The 16,038-nt window shown below is 37.3% G+C and overlaps 1 protein-coding gene and 1 pseudogene across 1 annotated transcript in view; one reads left to right on the top strand and one right to left on the bottom strand.

Moving 5' to 3' along the window:
• LOC133773805 (WD repeat-containing protein 64-like) overlaps window positions 1–16,038 on the bottom strand; it is a 155,703-nt gene that overhangs the window by 20,761 nt on the left and 118,904 nt on the right. Inside the window, exons 19-22 of the mRNA XM_062211387.1 lie at window positions 15,221–15,257; window positions 12,740–12,879; window positions 11,464–11,569; window positions 2,394–2,452 (exon numbers count right to left, since the gene is read on the bottom strand). Coding sequence (XP_062067371.1) covers window positions 2,394–2,452; window positions 11,464–11,569; window positions 12,740–12,879; window positions 15,221–15,257 — 342 coding nt within the window. The remainder of the gene's footprint in view (window positions 1–2,393; window positions 2,453–11,463; window positions 11,570–12,739; window positions 12,880–15,220; window positions 15,258–16,038) is intronic.
• Window positions 3,429–4,225, top strand: LOC133773824 (trifunctional purine biosynthetic protein adenosine-3-like; annotated as a pseudogene).

The raw sequence follows: 16,038 nt of genomic DNA, 5'->3' as shown, positions 1-16,038 counted from the left end.
TGATCCTTCAATGTATAACCTGAAATTAGAAAGTAGGACTGTCTTTTGTGTGTATGTGTGTATATATAATCATATGTATCATTTACCTTACTATGGAGAGTTTTTCCTATTGTTTTAGAATCCATGAAACTTCTTTTCAACAATAACGTGGGGGGAGGAACAAGATTAACCTCTGAATTTAACATGCACATATTAGATTTTTCACTGCAATTTTAATCTATAGCTGGGCCTGGTTTAATGCATTGGCATATGTTAATCTGTGTAATATAGCCACATTTTATACTCAGATTTTGTTGTGTATTTATAAATTAGCAGCCATGAGCAAATTGCATAATCAATTTTCAAGTACAGAAAAGGTTGATATGAGATTGGTAGGGAAGAATTTTAAGTAAGTTATTAAAATAGTTTATCTTCTTTTAAATTGGTAAAAATGCTTAAAAATTACAGTAACAATATTCTTTATAACTGTATATTTTGAAGCTTTTCTCTAAATTTCAAAATGCTTTAGTTGCCAATTTGTAGTTAATTTGCAAAAACATATTTTTTGTTAAAAGTAATAATACAATATTGACAATTGTGAAAGTAGGAGATAACAAGTAGATAAACATTCACTTGTATGTACTTCAAATGGATAATTTTATTTTGTTCAGCTTACTTCATATCTTGATTATAAGAAATTTATAGTTATTGGTAAATGAAACTTTGTGTTTCACAAGTTGTTTGAACCTTGTTGTTTTCCATGTGATAAATGTAAGTTACATACAGAAAGTACATTAGGTTATAGAACAAGAACCCTGACCTTTGACCCTGACTTTGTCATTAATGGTCTGTGTGATCCTGGGCAAACCCTTCTCTGTTTTACACTCTTTGAGACATAATACTTTTAAAATTGAGTACCTGAACTTTTTGCTAACTACCATGGATTCTTTGGAATGAAAGGAAAACTATATTGGTTAAATAAAATAGTGTTGAAATAACAATCATTCTGCATACCTTAAGGAATCAAATCTTAATCTGTGTGTTCATATGCTAATCCTTATGATTCAAAAGTGAAGCATTACTGTTTATGCTAATATTTAACTTCTGGATTTGAAGTACTAACTTAAAGGGAAATAAGCCCACCCTCAAATAGTGTGTTTTTAGTACAATCTTTAATCAGTGTTGGATTTAAATCTATAATAAATATAGATATATTTGGATATCCATATACATAGTAGAAGTACATATTTAAATGTTTATAAAATAAGGATGGTGACATTTACATTGTTTTAACACTAAAAATAGAATTAAAAGTACCTGAATTATAAGGAAGATTAGATTTAGACTAGATATGAAGAATTTCTTGGCCAGCACTGCGGCTCAATAGGCTAATCCTCCGCCTGCAGCACCAACACACCGGGTTCTAGTCCCAGTCAGGGTGCTGGATTCTGTCCCGGTTGCCCCTCTTCCAGTCCAGCTCTCTACTATGGCCCGGGAGTGCAGTGGAGGATGGCCCAAGTGCTTGGGACCTGCACCCCATGGGAGACCAGGAGAAGCACCTGGCTCCTGGCTTCGATTCAGCGTGATGCGCTGGCCACAGCGGCCATTGAGGGGTGAACCAACAGTAAAGGAAGATCTTTCTCTCTGTCTCTCTCACTGTCCACTCTGCCTGTCAGAAAGAAAGAAAGAAAGAAAGAAAGGAAGAAAGAAAGAAAGAAAGAATTTCTTCAAAATAATTATAATTCACTAGATTTGCAAGGAAAGGTTATGAAATGACATGAAGATGTAGATGTATAAGATAGATGAACTTATGATGGAGAAGGATTGCCTATGAACTCCTTTTTTTTTTTTTTTTGGACAGGCAGAGTGGACAGTGAGAGAGAGACAGAGAGAAAGGTCTTCCTTTACCGTTGGTTCACCCTCCAACAGCCGCTACAGCCGGTGCACCGCGCTGATCCGAAGCCAGGAGCCAGGTGCTTCTCCTGGCCTCCCATGCGGGTGCAGGGCCCAAGGACTTGGGCCATCCTCCACTTCATTCCCAGACCACAGCAGAGAGCTGGACTAGAAGAGGAGCAACCGGGACAGAATCCGGTGCCCCGACCGGGACTAGAACCCGGGGTGCCGGCGCCGCAGGCAAACTCTTTAAACAAACAGGTTGCTAAATGAATACTCACAGATAAGTCAAAACATGAAGAAGATGCAAAGAGACTCCTGGCTAGCCTACTCAATCCCTTTCCCTCATCTATTCTCTCTTTATCAGTATACCATTGTTATTTGTCATTTAGCTCAAATTTCAAGAATATATGTGCCTTGAGAGCAGGGAGTCTTAATTTCTATTTTCTTGGTATCTAGCATAAATTAAATGCTCAATAAATATGTGCTGATTCATTAAAGTAGAAGATTAAATTTCTTACCTTTTCATCATGAGGAGGTTCCAGGAAAGAACCAATGCTGAATATGATAATATGTCCTTCTGTACAAAAATTAAACATTAGAATCTTTAATGCCATGTTGACTAAATAGGTACTACTCCTAATGTTAAGTAATTTTGAATGAGGTGCTTATATTGCTAAATAAAATAGCATCTGTGAAAAAAATGTAAGAAGAAATTTCATACAAACTCTTATAGGTAGTAATTTTTTTCTGGGTGAATTAATTATGATTTTGCCTTATCCAGTCAGAATGAAAATTCTTCTGGAAATCAGGGTGGATAATAATAGGACTGAATATAGCACTAGCAAATTGAATCCTAACTTTTACAGAGATATTCATCTTACAAACCAAATGAGGTGCATTTTAAAAAGATACAGAAATGCTATAACTACATCTAGACCCATAGTACCCAAATAAGGATAAAGAAAAAAGTCTTGAAAGAAACCAGACAGAAAGAAAGTTGAGAATTTAATCAAATGACTTCTCAGAAACGCTGTTAGCAAGAAAAGAGTGGTATGAAATATTTAATGTGTTGTGAGAATAAAAACCACCAACCTAGAATTCTGTACCCTTCAACAGTGAAGAAGGAATACTTCCTCAGATAAACAAAAGTGAGGGAATTTCTCACTAGTAGACCTGTCCTGCAAAAATGTTAAGACAATTTCTTCAAAGAAAAGGAAAATGAGTTAGATCAGAAATTCATATCTACATAAGGAAACAATATTAGAAAAAGAATAAGTAAAGTTAAAATGACACGTATTATCTTTCTTATTATTTACAGATAATATTTGATACAAAATAATAATAGCAACAATATATTTGATTTTTCTAATGCTTGAAATGAATGATAGTATTATAAAAGTTAGGAGAGACTATTTAGGAATACTTTGGTATTACAAAGTACTTTTAATACTCCTGAAGTGATATTGTGTTATTTGAAAATGGGCATGGGCAAGGGACATGGTCTCCTGGTGTCAGTTTCATTTTCCTTTGGAATTTCTGCCTTGCACACAGCAATGACAGCCCAAGTACTTATAATTGGCAATGGAAGAAAAGGACATATACTGGCCTGGAAACTTACACAGTCCCATCGTGTTAAACAAGTGTTGGTTGACCCAGGAAATGTATGCTCTGCCTGCTCTGAAAAGATTTCAAATACTACCATCTTAGTGATCACACTGCCCTTGCTCAATTCTACAAAATAAGAACATTGAATTGGTAGCTGTTGGACCTGAAGCACCTCTGGCTCCTGGAATTGTTGAGAACCTGACATCTGCAGGACTGCAATTCTTTGGCCCCACAACCAAAACAGATCAGTTGGAGTCCAGAAAAAGATTCGCTAAAGAGTTTATGGATTGACATGGAATCCCAACTGCGTGGTGGAGAGCTTTCACCAAGCCTGAAGAGGCCTGCAGCTTCATTATGAGTGCAGACTGCACTGCTTTGGTTGTGAAGGTCAGTGGCCTAGCAGTTGGGAAAGGGGTAATTATTGCAAAGAAAAAAGAAGAGGCCTACAGGGCTGTTCAGGAGATCATGCAGGGGAAAGCTTTTGGAGCAGCTGGAGAAGCGACTGTTGTTGAAGAACTCCTCCAAGGAGAAGAGGTGCCATGTCTGTGTTTCACTGAAGGGAGGACTGTGGACCCTATGCCTCCAGGACAGGGACAAGTGATTACTGGAGGGAGATCACAGCCCCAACACAGGGGAAAAGGAAGCCTATTGTCCAGCACCTCAGGTTTCTAAGGATTTGTTACTAAGAATTAAAAACACTTTTCTTCAGAGGACAGTAGATGTTAGTCCTTCTATGCCAGTCTAACTATACCAGTGGTCTAAATAGTACCAATGAAAAGACAGAGATGCTCAGACTAAATCTCAAAATATAACCCAAGTATGTTATCTATAAGAAGTCCACTCAAGGTGGCATGTACCAATGCCATCTCACTAGTCCAAGTGATCAATTTCAGCTCACAACTGATGGCTCCGATAGGTATAAGACTCAAAGGGATCACACAAACAAGACAAGTGTCTGCTAATACTAACTGATAGAATCAAAAAGGGAGAGAAAGATCCAACATGGGAAATGGGATACACAGCAGACTCATAGAATGGCAGATATCCTAAACAACACTCTGGCCTCAGAATCAGCCCTCAAGTCATTCGGATCTGGCTGACGAGCCCATGAGAGTATAGTAGGCATGGAAAGCCAAGATATCATGGAAAAAAAAAAAAGACCTAAATGAATGATCTTTGTGAGTGAGATCCCAGTGGAAAGAACGGGGCCATCAAAGAAGGCCTTTCTCCGAAGGGAGGAGAGAACTTCCACTTTGACTATGACCCTATCGGAATAAGATCAAAGTCAGCGAATTCTAAAGGCTTCCATAGCCCTGGCAACTCATTACTAGAGCCTAGGGAGATTACTGATGCCATGAACAGGAGTGTCAAATTGTTAAGTCAGCAACAGGAGTCACTGTGTACTTACACCCCATGTGGGATCTGTCCTTAATGTGTTCTCTAATGTAAAGTGATGTCATAACTAGTACTGAAACAGTATTTTTGTTTTTTTTTTAACTTTTATTTAATGAATATAAATTTCCAGTGTACAGCTTATGGATTACAATGGATTCCCCCTCCCATAACTTCCCTCCCACCCGCAACCCTACCCTCTCCCACTCCCTCTCCCCTTCCATTTGCATCAAGATTCATTTTCAATTCTCTTTATATACAGAAGATCAATTTAGTATAAAGATTTCAACAGTTTGCACCCACATAGAAACACAAAGTGAAACATACTGTGTGAGTACTAGTTATAGCATTAAATCACAATGTACAGCACATTAAGGACAGAGATCCCACATGAGGAGCAAGTGCACAGTGGCTCCTGTTGTTGACCCAACAAATTGACACTCTAGTTTATGGCGCCAGTAACCATCCTAGGCTGTCGTCATGAGTTGCCAAGGCTATGGAAGCCTTCCAAGTTTACCAACTCTGATCATATTTAGACAAGGTCATAAAAGACAGAGTGAGGATAGTAACCAATGATCCTAAGAGTGGCATTTACCAGGTTTGAACAATTATACAGCATTAAGTGGGGAAGAGCACCATCAGTACACACAGGTTGGGAGTAGAGCCATTGGAGGTAGAGTAGAGGTTATGATTACAAAGGAATGAGGCCCAAGTGCACTAGACAGGGTCTAGAACAAAGGACAGAGTCATTATTAGAGGAGCTAAGAAAGGTGCTGTCTAAGCTACAAGTAATTTTTCTGATTGAGAGGCAAATAGAACCTGATAGAAGGGGCTTGATAATAATCTGGTGGGCTTTAGGACTTGTAAGTTAAGAGGCCCAGACCTATCTATCTCTTCACATGGGGAATATCCTAAGGGAGGTGTGAACCTCCTGGGGGAAGGCACTCTGTTGACTTTCATTACTTGGCTGGCCTGGGAGGAGAGCTGGCCAGGTAAAGGCAAGGGGCATCTCTAACAAGAAATTTACAGTTCTGCCTGCAATGTTGCTGACCCTACTTGACCATCCCCTCAGCTGCAGTGGTCACTTTGTAAGTTGGGCTGAGTGAAGGGCTTTTCAGCTTGGAGCCCATAAGATCTGTGGCTCTGACCTGGGCATCCTTCGACTCCAGGGCAGGTCCATTTCCAGTGATCCAATCTTGGCAGAGCTGCCAGGGCTCTTCACAAGCTGACTTCTGCTGAAGCCCAGGCTTACCACTTTGAAAGCCACTGCAGTGGACTGGCCTGTTGGGTCTCCTTGAGGGAAGATCACTGTACAGATCAGCCATTAATAGGCCTGCCACCCATTGCTTCTGATGCCGAGCTTTCTTTTCCTCCTGGTTTGTGTTAAAGCAGACCAGAGAATGCAAGTCAAGGGAGTGCCCGTGTCCCATCTCTAATCTTCGGTGGCCTGAACTACAAGTCTATAGTCACAGGCATGTTCTGTAGTAGTTTTTCTAAGGTAGACAATGCCCATGAGGAAAATTATATTCTCACTTTAAAACTTTCTTTCCCTTTGGTCTGAAAGGGAGGTTTTTTCTACTTACTGTATACTTCGCTGATGGCGAAGTGAATCTAGCTATGAGATTATTATTTAAGTTCTTATTTTGGCTATGCTATTACAGAAAAATGTTAGCCATCTCTTTTATAAGGTCTAAAGATTAAATTGTGCGTCCTACAGATTCCTTCATAATAGAATTAGTTTCCTACCTTGAAGAGAATAGAGAAATGAAAGAACAAGTTGGGCTTAGAATAGAGAAATGAGGGAGCAAGTCCTAGATCGCTTGCTGACAATAGCAATATTACATGAATACTTAGCAAACCATTTCAACCATTAGATAACAACTTAAGAAAACATTTACCAGAAGGTCCAATGCCTTCTATAAATTTTAAGAATCATGTATTTGAAAACACCTCTTAAATATCTAACATGGTGTAGTTTGTTTAGCCAGTAAACTTAAGCACAACCATCTAAAATGTTTTTAGTTTCTTTCTACCAACAAGTTTAAAACATATGATACACAGATTCAGGTCACACAAATTAAAATGTATCTTTGATTAATTTTAGCAGCTTAAATTTATGGACAATCTTATCTATAAGCCATTTAAAATAAAACTCTTAATAAAATTTCCCCATGTGGACATACAATATGTGCACACATATAACATAGCATAATAGACAAATATAGCAATTTTAATAATAGCTTTTAAAATCTTTAACTCTTTTTGTAGATTGCCAATGATTTGAATTGCTTTTTGTTTTTAGTAACCTCAGTTAACCATACTTTCTCTCAGTTGGTACTGTTAATACATTATTGTCTTCATCTGTTTACAGAGCCATCCCAAAGTACTGAATACAATAGAAGTGGCTGGGAAAAGTCCATAGGAACCTATAGGAGGACAGCTAAACACAGAACCAACAATGCTTTAGTTTTATGAGCAGCACATCATATATAACTATGGATGACAAAAGACTTTAAGTCGCCATGTTTAGAATTATAAACTCATCAACCAACAAGAGGCACTTGCTTACTTCACAGTATTTTTGAAAGCACCTGTAGGATTTTACAAGTATTTAACCCTTTAGGCCTCTGGGGCTTTCTCATTAAGATAACTATCATGTCTAGGAATACAAGATCATTAGACTTTTTAATTCTCAAACATTTGTATTAATAGCATTTTCCATTATAGAAACTTAAAGTCTGGTACCACATCACATCTTGACAGTCCTTCTAATATAATCCAAATAGCCTGATTAGTTGGTGTCTCTATAAGATGAGAGACATAGGTCCTTCGATTTTTTCAGTTGGGCCCAAACTGGAAAAACCAAAGTCCAGGATTTACTGGAAATTTTAGAGACCAGATTGTTTGAAACTTTGATTTTTTGAATGCCTGTCAAGAATGCCAAGAAGGCTCAAAATCCAAAATATCTGGTTGAAATAAGATTCCTTAAAATCATGACATAAGTAGACCAAATTTGATCATTGTTACAAGGTGATTATTTAAATCTTTGAAAATAAGCACATATTTAAATAACCCATAGCTCTTAATAAAAATTCAGCTGTTTTTGAACAATTAGAATTTAACAGACATCAAGAGAACACAATAGATTACTTTAACACATTGCTTTAACAGAGCATCAGAGTTTAATTCTATGTCAAAGAGAAATTGAGCTCCCTGTGATCTTTTGCTGTGAGGTTTCCTTCCTTTACCTTCTTTCATATTGATGACCATGTTTCTGTGTTTCTGTGTGTAACACATCTTTAAGCATCTTTTGCAGGGCAGGATGAGTGGCAACAAATTCTTTCAGTTTCTGTTTGCTATGAAAAGTCTTAATTTCACCTTCATTCACAAATGAGAGCTTTGCAGGATATAGTATTCTGGGCTGGCAGTTTTTCTCTCTTAGTACATGGGCTATGTCTCGCCATTCCCTTCTAGCTTGTAGGGTTTCTGATGAGAAGTCTGCTGTGAGTCTAATTGGAGATCCTCTAAGAGTAATCTGATGTTTCTCTCTTGCACATTTTAGGATCTTTTCTTTATGTTTCACTGTGGTGAGTTTGATTACAACATGTCGTGGTGAGGATCTCTTTTGGTCATGTTTATTAGGGGTTCTATAAGCTTCCTGCACTAAGATGCCTCTGTCCTTCTCCAAACCTGGGAAATTTTCTGCTAGTATCTCACTGAAAATGCCTTCTAATCCTTTCTCCCTCTCCATGCCTTCAGGAACTCCTAGAACCCGAATGTTGGGTTTTTTAATAGTATCCTGTAGATTACTGACACTATTTTTAGATTTCTGATTTCTTCTTCTTTTCTTTAGTTTGCCTGTTTCCTTTCCTGTTCTCTGTCTTCTAAGTCTGATATTCTCTTCTGCTTCGCCCATTCTGTTTTTAAGGCTCTCTAATGTGTTTGTCATTTGATCCATTGAATTCTTCATTTCATTATGATTTCTCGTCACCATCACAGTTTCTTGTTCTACTAGTTGTTTCATTTCATTTTGATTCCTCCTTAATATTTCATTTTCACGAGAGAGATTTTCTATCTTGTCCATGAAGGATTTCTGTAGTTCAAGAATTTGTTTTTGAGAACTTCTTAATGTTCTTATCAATTTTTTGAGATCTGCTTCTTGCATTTCTTCAATCTCCTCATCTTCATAATCTTTAATTGGGGTGTCTTTTTCATTTGGGGGCATCATAGTGTCTTCCTTGTTCTTGTTAGCTTGGTTTTTGCGTTTGTTGTTTGGCATGTTGGAGATATTTGGTTTCTTCACTGTGGTGTTTTTTCTTGTTACACTATGGCTCTATATTAAGTGGACTGTCTGCTTTCAGTGGAGCCTTAGAGGCTTGAGATGAGTGTGGACTGAGAGCTGTGTTTGGTTCCTCAGGGTTGAGGGTGTGTCAAAGATGACACTCCCAGGTTAGGTGTGGTAAATCTCTCTTTCTTTTTTTCAATCAAAAGGGAAGTAATTCCGCACAGCTGAACGTAATTGGAGGTAGTTAGCAGGCAAATGATATACCCACAGGAGCCACAGATTAGAAGCTCTTTCCCAAGGACCACACAGGGAATCTCTGCTGCCCTCGGTGTGGGCTCCAATTCTCCTGCAGTCTCCCACTGGGTTGCCAAGTTAGTTACTAATCTCCTGTTATTTCACCCCTTCCCCCAGAGTCAGGTTTTTCTGCTAGGCTCACGGCTGGTGCAGACCTGAGGTCACCCTGCTTATGACGTATGTCCAAAATGGCGCCTGCTCTGTCTCGCTCGCCTTTGAGAGGTGAGCGGATTGAGAAACTCGTGTCTGTATCGGTCACTTTTTTTTTCCTCTATCTCTTCTAGTTAGCCTGGTGAATTTTTCCCCACGGAGTTTCAAGCCTCGTTCCCTCTAGCCTCCTCTTTCCGCTTCCCCGCTGGTGTCTCGGGCTATTGAGGTTCAGCTCACCTCGCGTTCCAGCGCTGGTGTGTTGAGTCTGCCGCTGGTGTCCCGAACTTGGGCTCCCACGCTCTCCACACAGGTACACTGTGAATCACTAGTTCCGGAAGAGTTTCCTCTGCTGTTTCATCCCCTACTCTTCCTTGACCCTGCAGTATCTCCACTTATATTAAACTGTCTCTCCCCCGGACTAATAGTGTGCTCCCTGCCTATTCTGCCATCTTGCCCGATTGGAAACAGTATTTTTATACTTTGTGTTTCTGTGTGGGTACAAACTGATGAGGTCTTTACTAATTATATACTGAATTGATCTTCTGTATATAAAGAGAATTGGAAATGAAAAAAAACAACCTGGTGTTAAATTGGAAATGGCATAGAAAATTAATTAATTTTAAAAAATATTATGTAGGATCTCTGTCTTTAATGTGCTGTACATTGTTATTTAATGCTATAATTAGTATTCCAATGGTAGTTTTTTCACTTTATGTTGCTTTATGGGCAAACTGTTGAAATCTTTACCTAATATATACTAAACTGATCTTCTGTATATAAAGAGAATTGAAAATGAATCTTTATGTGAATGGAAGGGGAAAGGGAGCGGGAAAGGGGAGGGTTGCGGGCGGGAGGGAAGTTATGGGAGGGGCGAAGCCATTGTAACCCATAAGCTGTACTTTGGAAATTTATATTCATTAAATAATAGTTTAATTAAAAAAAAAGAAGTCCACTTTAAATACAGGCACATATAGATTAAAAGTAAAGGAAAACCTCTCTCTCCATCTCTGTCTGTTGTGCCTCTCTGTAACTCTTGTAAATGTATGATAGTACTGAATGAAAGACTCAAACAATTGGTAGTACAATATAGGGTGTTGAGGTTTTTACAAAATAAATTTTGAAATGAGAAAAATGTTCATAAAAGTTGTGATGGAAGTATTAATATACTAGCAGATCTACTCTGGATGTACAGCTCACAAATCATATCAGCAAACAAGTGAAGGAGTACATGTGGAGAAGAGAGCAAATTACAGTGGGCTACACTTTCTGCCTTAACTGAAAAGATGCTGTTTCATTCAGATTTTTAAAAAAACCTAAACACTGGCGAAATTAGAAACTGTCTTACACATGTATGTGCACCTGCATGTATATATACACAATTTTTTTTAATTCACAATATAGAAGAAAAAAATAGGAAGAACAAAAAACAGTATTAAATGAGTTAAGATCAATTATATTAATTATAGCAAAATACACCCCTCCATGAAGAAAAAAAAATTCCTCTCTAATATATGTCACCATTCCCTTTAATAATTATTACTATCCCTTTAGTAATTATTACTAACTTTCAATGTTCAAAATTAGAGCTCTGTATTCTTCTCAGTAAAGTCAGGGATGAGGATGGGTAGCCAAGACAGAAGAGACAGAAAGCCTTGCTCTAAATAAGGAGGTAGGAATGCCAATCGGTTCTCCCAACATCCATGTATTCTATTTATTCAGCAAGCTACACATGACATTCTCTCCTGGTTAAGCATACATCTTAGATCTTCTCTTGTCTCAATAAAGATTATGTATTTATAAGCATTTTTATATCATTTAGGTTGTTACAATGCCTGTGGCTAAATATATGAGTAACAACTTACCCATATTTCCAGTCAGTAGCATCCTGGCGCATGAATCAGTATACAGTGATGCCAGAGGAATGGCAGAATGTTTTGTGAAAGGTAGCGTATCTTTTATTAGCCTTCCCTAAATAGAGGACAATGCAAATGAGGCTTTTTGTATGATAATATATCTATAAAACCTTAATATTGAAATTGAATTGCTCTATAAATATTGTATCCCAAGAATTATCTCAAGTTCTGAAACATGATTCTCTTTTTTGTAATAAAAATAAGTTGCAGCTATCAATAGGGATTGACTCCTGAGATTGAATAATCTAAAGGTATAGATAACTATTAATTATAAACATCTGAACTCTATTATAGATTGTACTTCAGATTGCTTTTCGCACATGACTCTACATATATTTCTTCAAAATACATATTCTTCTCTTAAACATTCTTTTCAGGTTAAAGAGATCTCAGTTGTTTTCAACAACAATATTTGCCTTTTCATAAGCTTCTATCTTGAATATTGGGGCAAGATAAGGGATTGCAAAAGATTCAAATTCATATTTTTTTCCCAGCACTTCATGTAACTCAGCACAAGGAACGAGTTTCACATGTATTATCTAGCTTAGGTAATAACATCAAGTTTGAGAAAAAAAAATATTTTGAATCGTCTCCTCATTTCCTGAGACTTTATTGTCTCTCTGAAGATTTTATTGTCATCATCCCCAGCCTATTCAAGATACTTTCCTTGAAAGTATTTCCCTCTCTCCCTTCCTCCCTCCCTCTCTCTCTCCCTCCCTCCCTCCCTCCCTCCCTCTCATAATCTTCTGAATTCCTCATTCAAACTGTGCCCAGCCTCCTCCCAAAGTCAATTTTTCATTGTAAAGTGTTTAAGTACATTTAATAAAATCGAATACCATCTTCCAATAATTTAGAGAACTAAAAATATAATGGATCTGACAAATCTTTAGTATTTTTATGTTTTTCTGCTTTAGTACATCATTAATGTCCTTTAATATTATTTAAATATTTGATAAAGTATTTAGTGGCATATATTCACAGCTCAAAAGAAAGATTTGAAATAGCTTAGTTAGCACTTTTGTCAGTTTTTTTCTCTTGAGTTATGAAATTGGCTGAGTGAAAGTTTGAGTAGCATTATTAATGATGCAGTTTGTGAGGCCAACAAGTTGGCTAGAAGATTAAAAATATTAGAATTATTGCCATTGGAAGAAGGATAAGATTCATCTAATTTTCTTTTTAATCTTTTTCATTCTTTCCTATTTCAGAAAATATCAGGCTCTGTCACCTCCATAGTCCACAAGCGGAGGTGTCCATCTTCATGAGCAGTGGCAAGGATGGGTGGCTGAGATTCTATTATGTTGGCAGCTCCAAAATGTTTTTTGTCCACTGCATGTGTCTCTCTCACTGTAACATCTGTATGTTCACCTAACAGAAAAATTAATGAGGTACCATAGTTGGTTTTTTTTTTTTTTTTGACAGGTAGAGTGGACAGTGAGAGAGAGAGACAGAGAGAAAGGTCTTCCTTTACCATTGGTTCACCCTCCAATGGCTGCCGCAGCCAGCGCACTGTGGCCGGTGCACCACGCTGATCTGAAGGCAGGAGCCAGGTGCTTCTCCTGGTCTCCCATGGGGTGCAGGGCCCAAGCACTTGGGCCATCCTCCACTGCACTCCTGGGCCATAACAGAGAGTTGGCCTGGAAGAGGGGCAACAGGGACAGAATCTGGCGCCCCGACCGGGACTAGAACCTGATGTGCTGGCGCCGCTAGGCAGAGGATTAGCCTGTTGAGCCACGGCGCCGGCCCCATAGTTTTACAATATTTAGAATTCTGAATTTTATGCGGGGAAAAAATAGCAAAAACACAAGCACATTGTTCCTTTATTTTTTTTTAAACACCAAAGAACTTCAAACGGTAAAGAGAACAAAATTTTTTTTCTAATGGAATTCTGGGTCGTTGGAAATTTCTAAAAGGCATATTTTTGATTCTATTATAAAAGCTGCCCTATTATACATTATAACTAAGGCCTACATATATCCAGTATGTCTTTCATATCCAGAATGACTTATAAACCAGTATAAGTTTTAGGAAAATGGACTGGAGACTAAGAATCTCAGTGATATTTGGATTTTTTAACACCCAGACTTAGTATTTAAAAAGGCATCATCAAAATGGAAATGCTACCTTTTGGACAATAGAATCTATAGCATCTCAACATTTTGTTTTAAAAATAGTTATGAGCATATTCATTAAGAATATTCTATCACTGAGTACCAAAGGGGAAACCTGTTGAAGTGAATTGGACACTATGAGAAACAGTGACTTGATCAGATCTTGTCCTGACTGTTGATGTACAATGCAATACTTTATCCATTTTAGTATTTTTTTTTGTTCTAGCACTATTGTTTGAACTCTGTAATTAACACACAATTTTTCTTAGGTGTTTAAATTTTAACCGAAAAGTGATCCCTGTTAAATATAAGAGTGGGAAAAAGAGAGGGAGGAGATGTACAATTCGGGACATGCTCAATTGGACTTGCCCCAAATGATGGAATTAGAAACGTGCCAGGGGATTCCAATACAATCCCATCAAGGTGGCATGTACCAATGCCATCTCACTAGTCCAAGTGATCATCTTCAGTTCACAATTGATCACACTGATAGGTCTAAGAGTCAAAGGGATCACACAAACAAAACTAGTGTCTGCTAATACTAACTGATAGAATCAAAAAGGGAGAGAACAATCCAACATGGGAAGCAGGATACACAGCAGACTCATAGAATGGCAGATGTCCTAAATAGCACTCTGGCCTCAGAATCAGCCCTTAAGGCAGTCGGATGTGGCTGAAGAGCCCATGAGAGTATTTTAGGCATGGAAAGCCAAGACATTCTGGCAAAAGAAAAAAAAGAAGACCAAAATGAAAGATCTCTGTGAGTGAGATCCCAGTGGAAAGAACAGGTCATCAAAGAAGGAGGTACCTTTCTCTGAAGGGAGAAGAGAACTTCCACTTTGACTATGACCCTGTCAGAATAAGATTGAAGTCGGTGAACCCTAAAGGCTTCCATAGCCTTGGCAACTCATGACTAGAGCCTAGGGAGATTACTGATGACATAAACAAGAGTGTCAAATTGTTAAGTCAGCAACAGGAGTCACTATGTACTTATGTCTCATGTGGGATCTGTCCTTAATGTGTTGTCCAATGTGAAGTAATGCTGTAACTAGTACTGAAACAGTATTTTACACTTTGTGTTTCTGTGTGGGTACAAACTGATGAAATCTTTACTTAATATATACTGAATCAATCTTCGGTATATAAAGATAATTGAAAATAAAAAAACTTGGTTTTAAATTGGACATTGCATAGAAAGTTAATCAATTTTTAATAAATATCATGTAGGATCTCTGTCCTTAATGTGCTGTACATTGTGATTTAATGCTATAACTAGTACTCCAACAGTATTTTTCACTTGGTGTTGCTATGTGGGGGCAAACTGGTGAAATCTTTACTTAATATATACTAAACTGATCTTATGTATATAAAGAGAATTGAAAATGAATCTTGATGTGAATGCAATGGGAGAGGGAGTGGGAAATGGGAGGATTGCGGGTGGGAGGGAAGTTATGGGGGGGAAGCCATTGTAATCCATAAGCTGTACATTGGAAATGTATATTCATTAAATAAAAGTTTTTAACAAAAAGAATATTCTATCACCTAAACCCCCATTGCAAAAGAGTTGTTTTATTGTAGAGAGGTGATTTCACACTGACCTTTAACATCACCATCATGTATACTTTGTCGGCTTCCCTGAATTAGGAGATAAAAAAATATTTCTGACATTATAATGAGATATACTGGATGACTAGATTCTCATGATGGTTGAATTTGTATTATTTTTAACATTTTTTTACAATGAACTCTTTGAAAAAAAATGTATTGCAGGGATTTTCAGTTTCATAAATAGGGAGTCCATAATAATACTTTCTTAGTGACTCAGAAGTATCATCATAATTAGAATAATTAAATGCCTAACTCATGTCCAGTTCTTGGTGTGTATTATCTGTAATTCTATTAACACACAGGCAACTTTTTCTTTTTTATTTCTTTTTATGATGAGGAATGAAACAGATTTAGTGATATCTTGGAAGCTAATCAGGTAATAAATGGATGACTTGAATTCATGTACAAATCTGCCTGGCTTTTACATCCATAAAATTTTATTCTTCCACCATGCTAGTGGTTTAAAATTATTTTGCTGTGAAAACTTTCCTTGATACAAAATCTTAACTAGAAATGTAATCTGTAAAAATACACAAAATTAGAACTGAGAGGATAATCTGAAAACCACTCGACTACCTAATGGATTATAACTACATGGCCTGCTATCGTTTCTCCCTGGGAAAAACGATAACACTCAGTTTTTAGCCAAGGCGACAGTTGAAAATTATTTGATGAATATAAAATAACAGAAATAATTTATTCTCTTTGTGATCATGTATACATGATTTATGGATGTAAAAGCCTTGAAAAATTGAAAATAGTGAAGAAAACAATTTAGACACTAATTTTTAAAGAAAACAAAAAGGTC

Source organism: Lepus europaeus, chromosome 14 (assembly GCF_033115175.1).
Source record: "Lepus europaeus isolate LE1 chromosome 14, mLepTim1.pri, whole genome shotgun sequence".
NCBI classification, from domain to species: Eukaryota; Metazoa; Chordata; class Mammalia; order Lagomorpha; family Leporidae; genus Lepus; species Lepus europaeus.
This window is presented reverse-complemented; position numbering and strand designations above follow the sequence as displayed.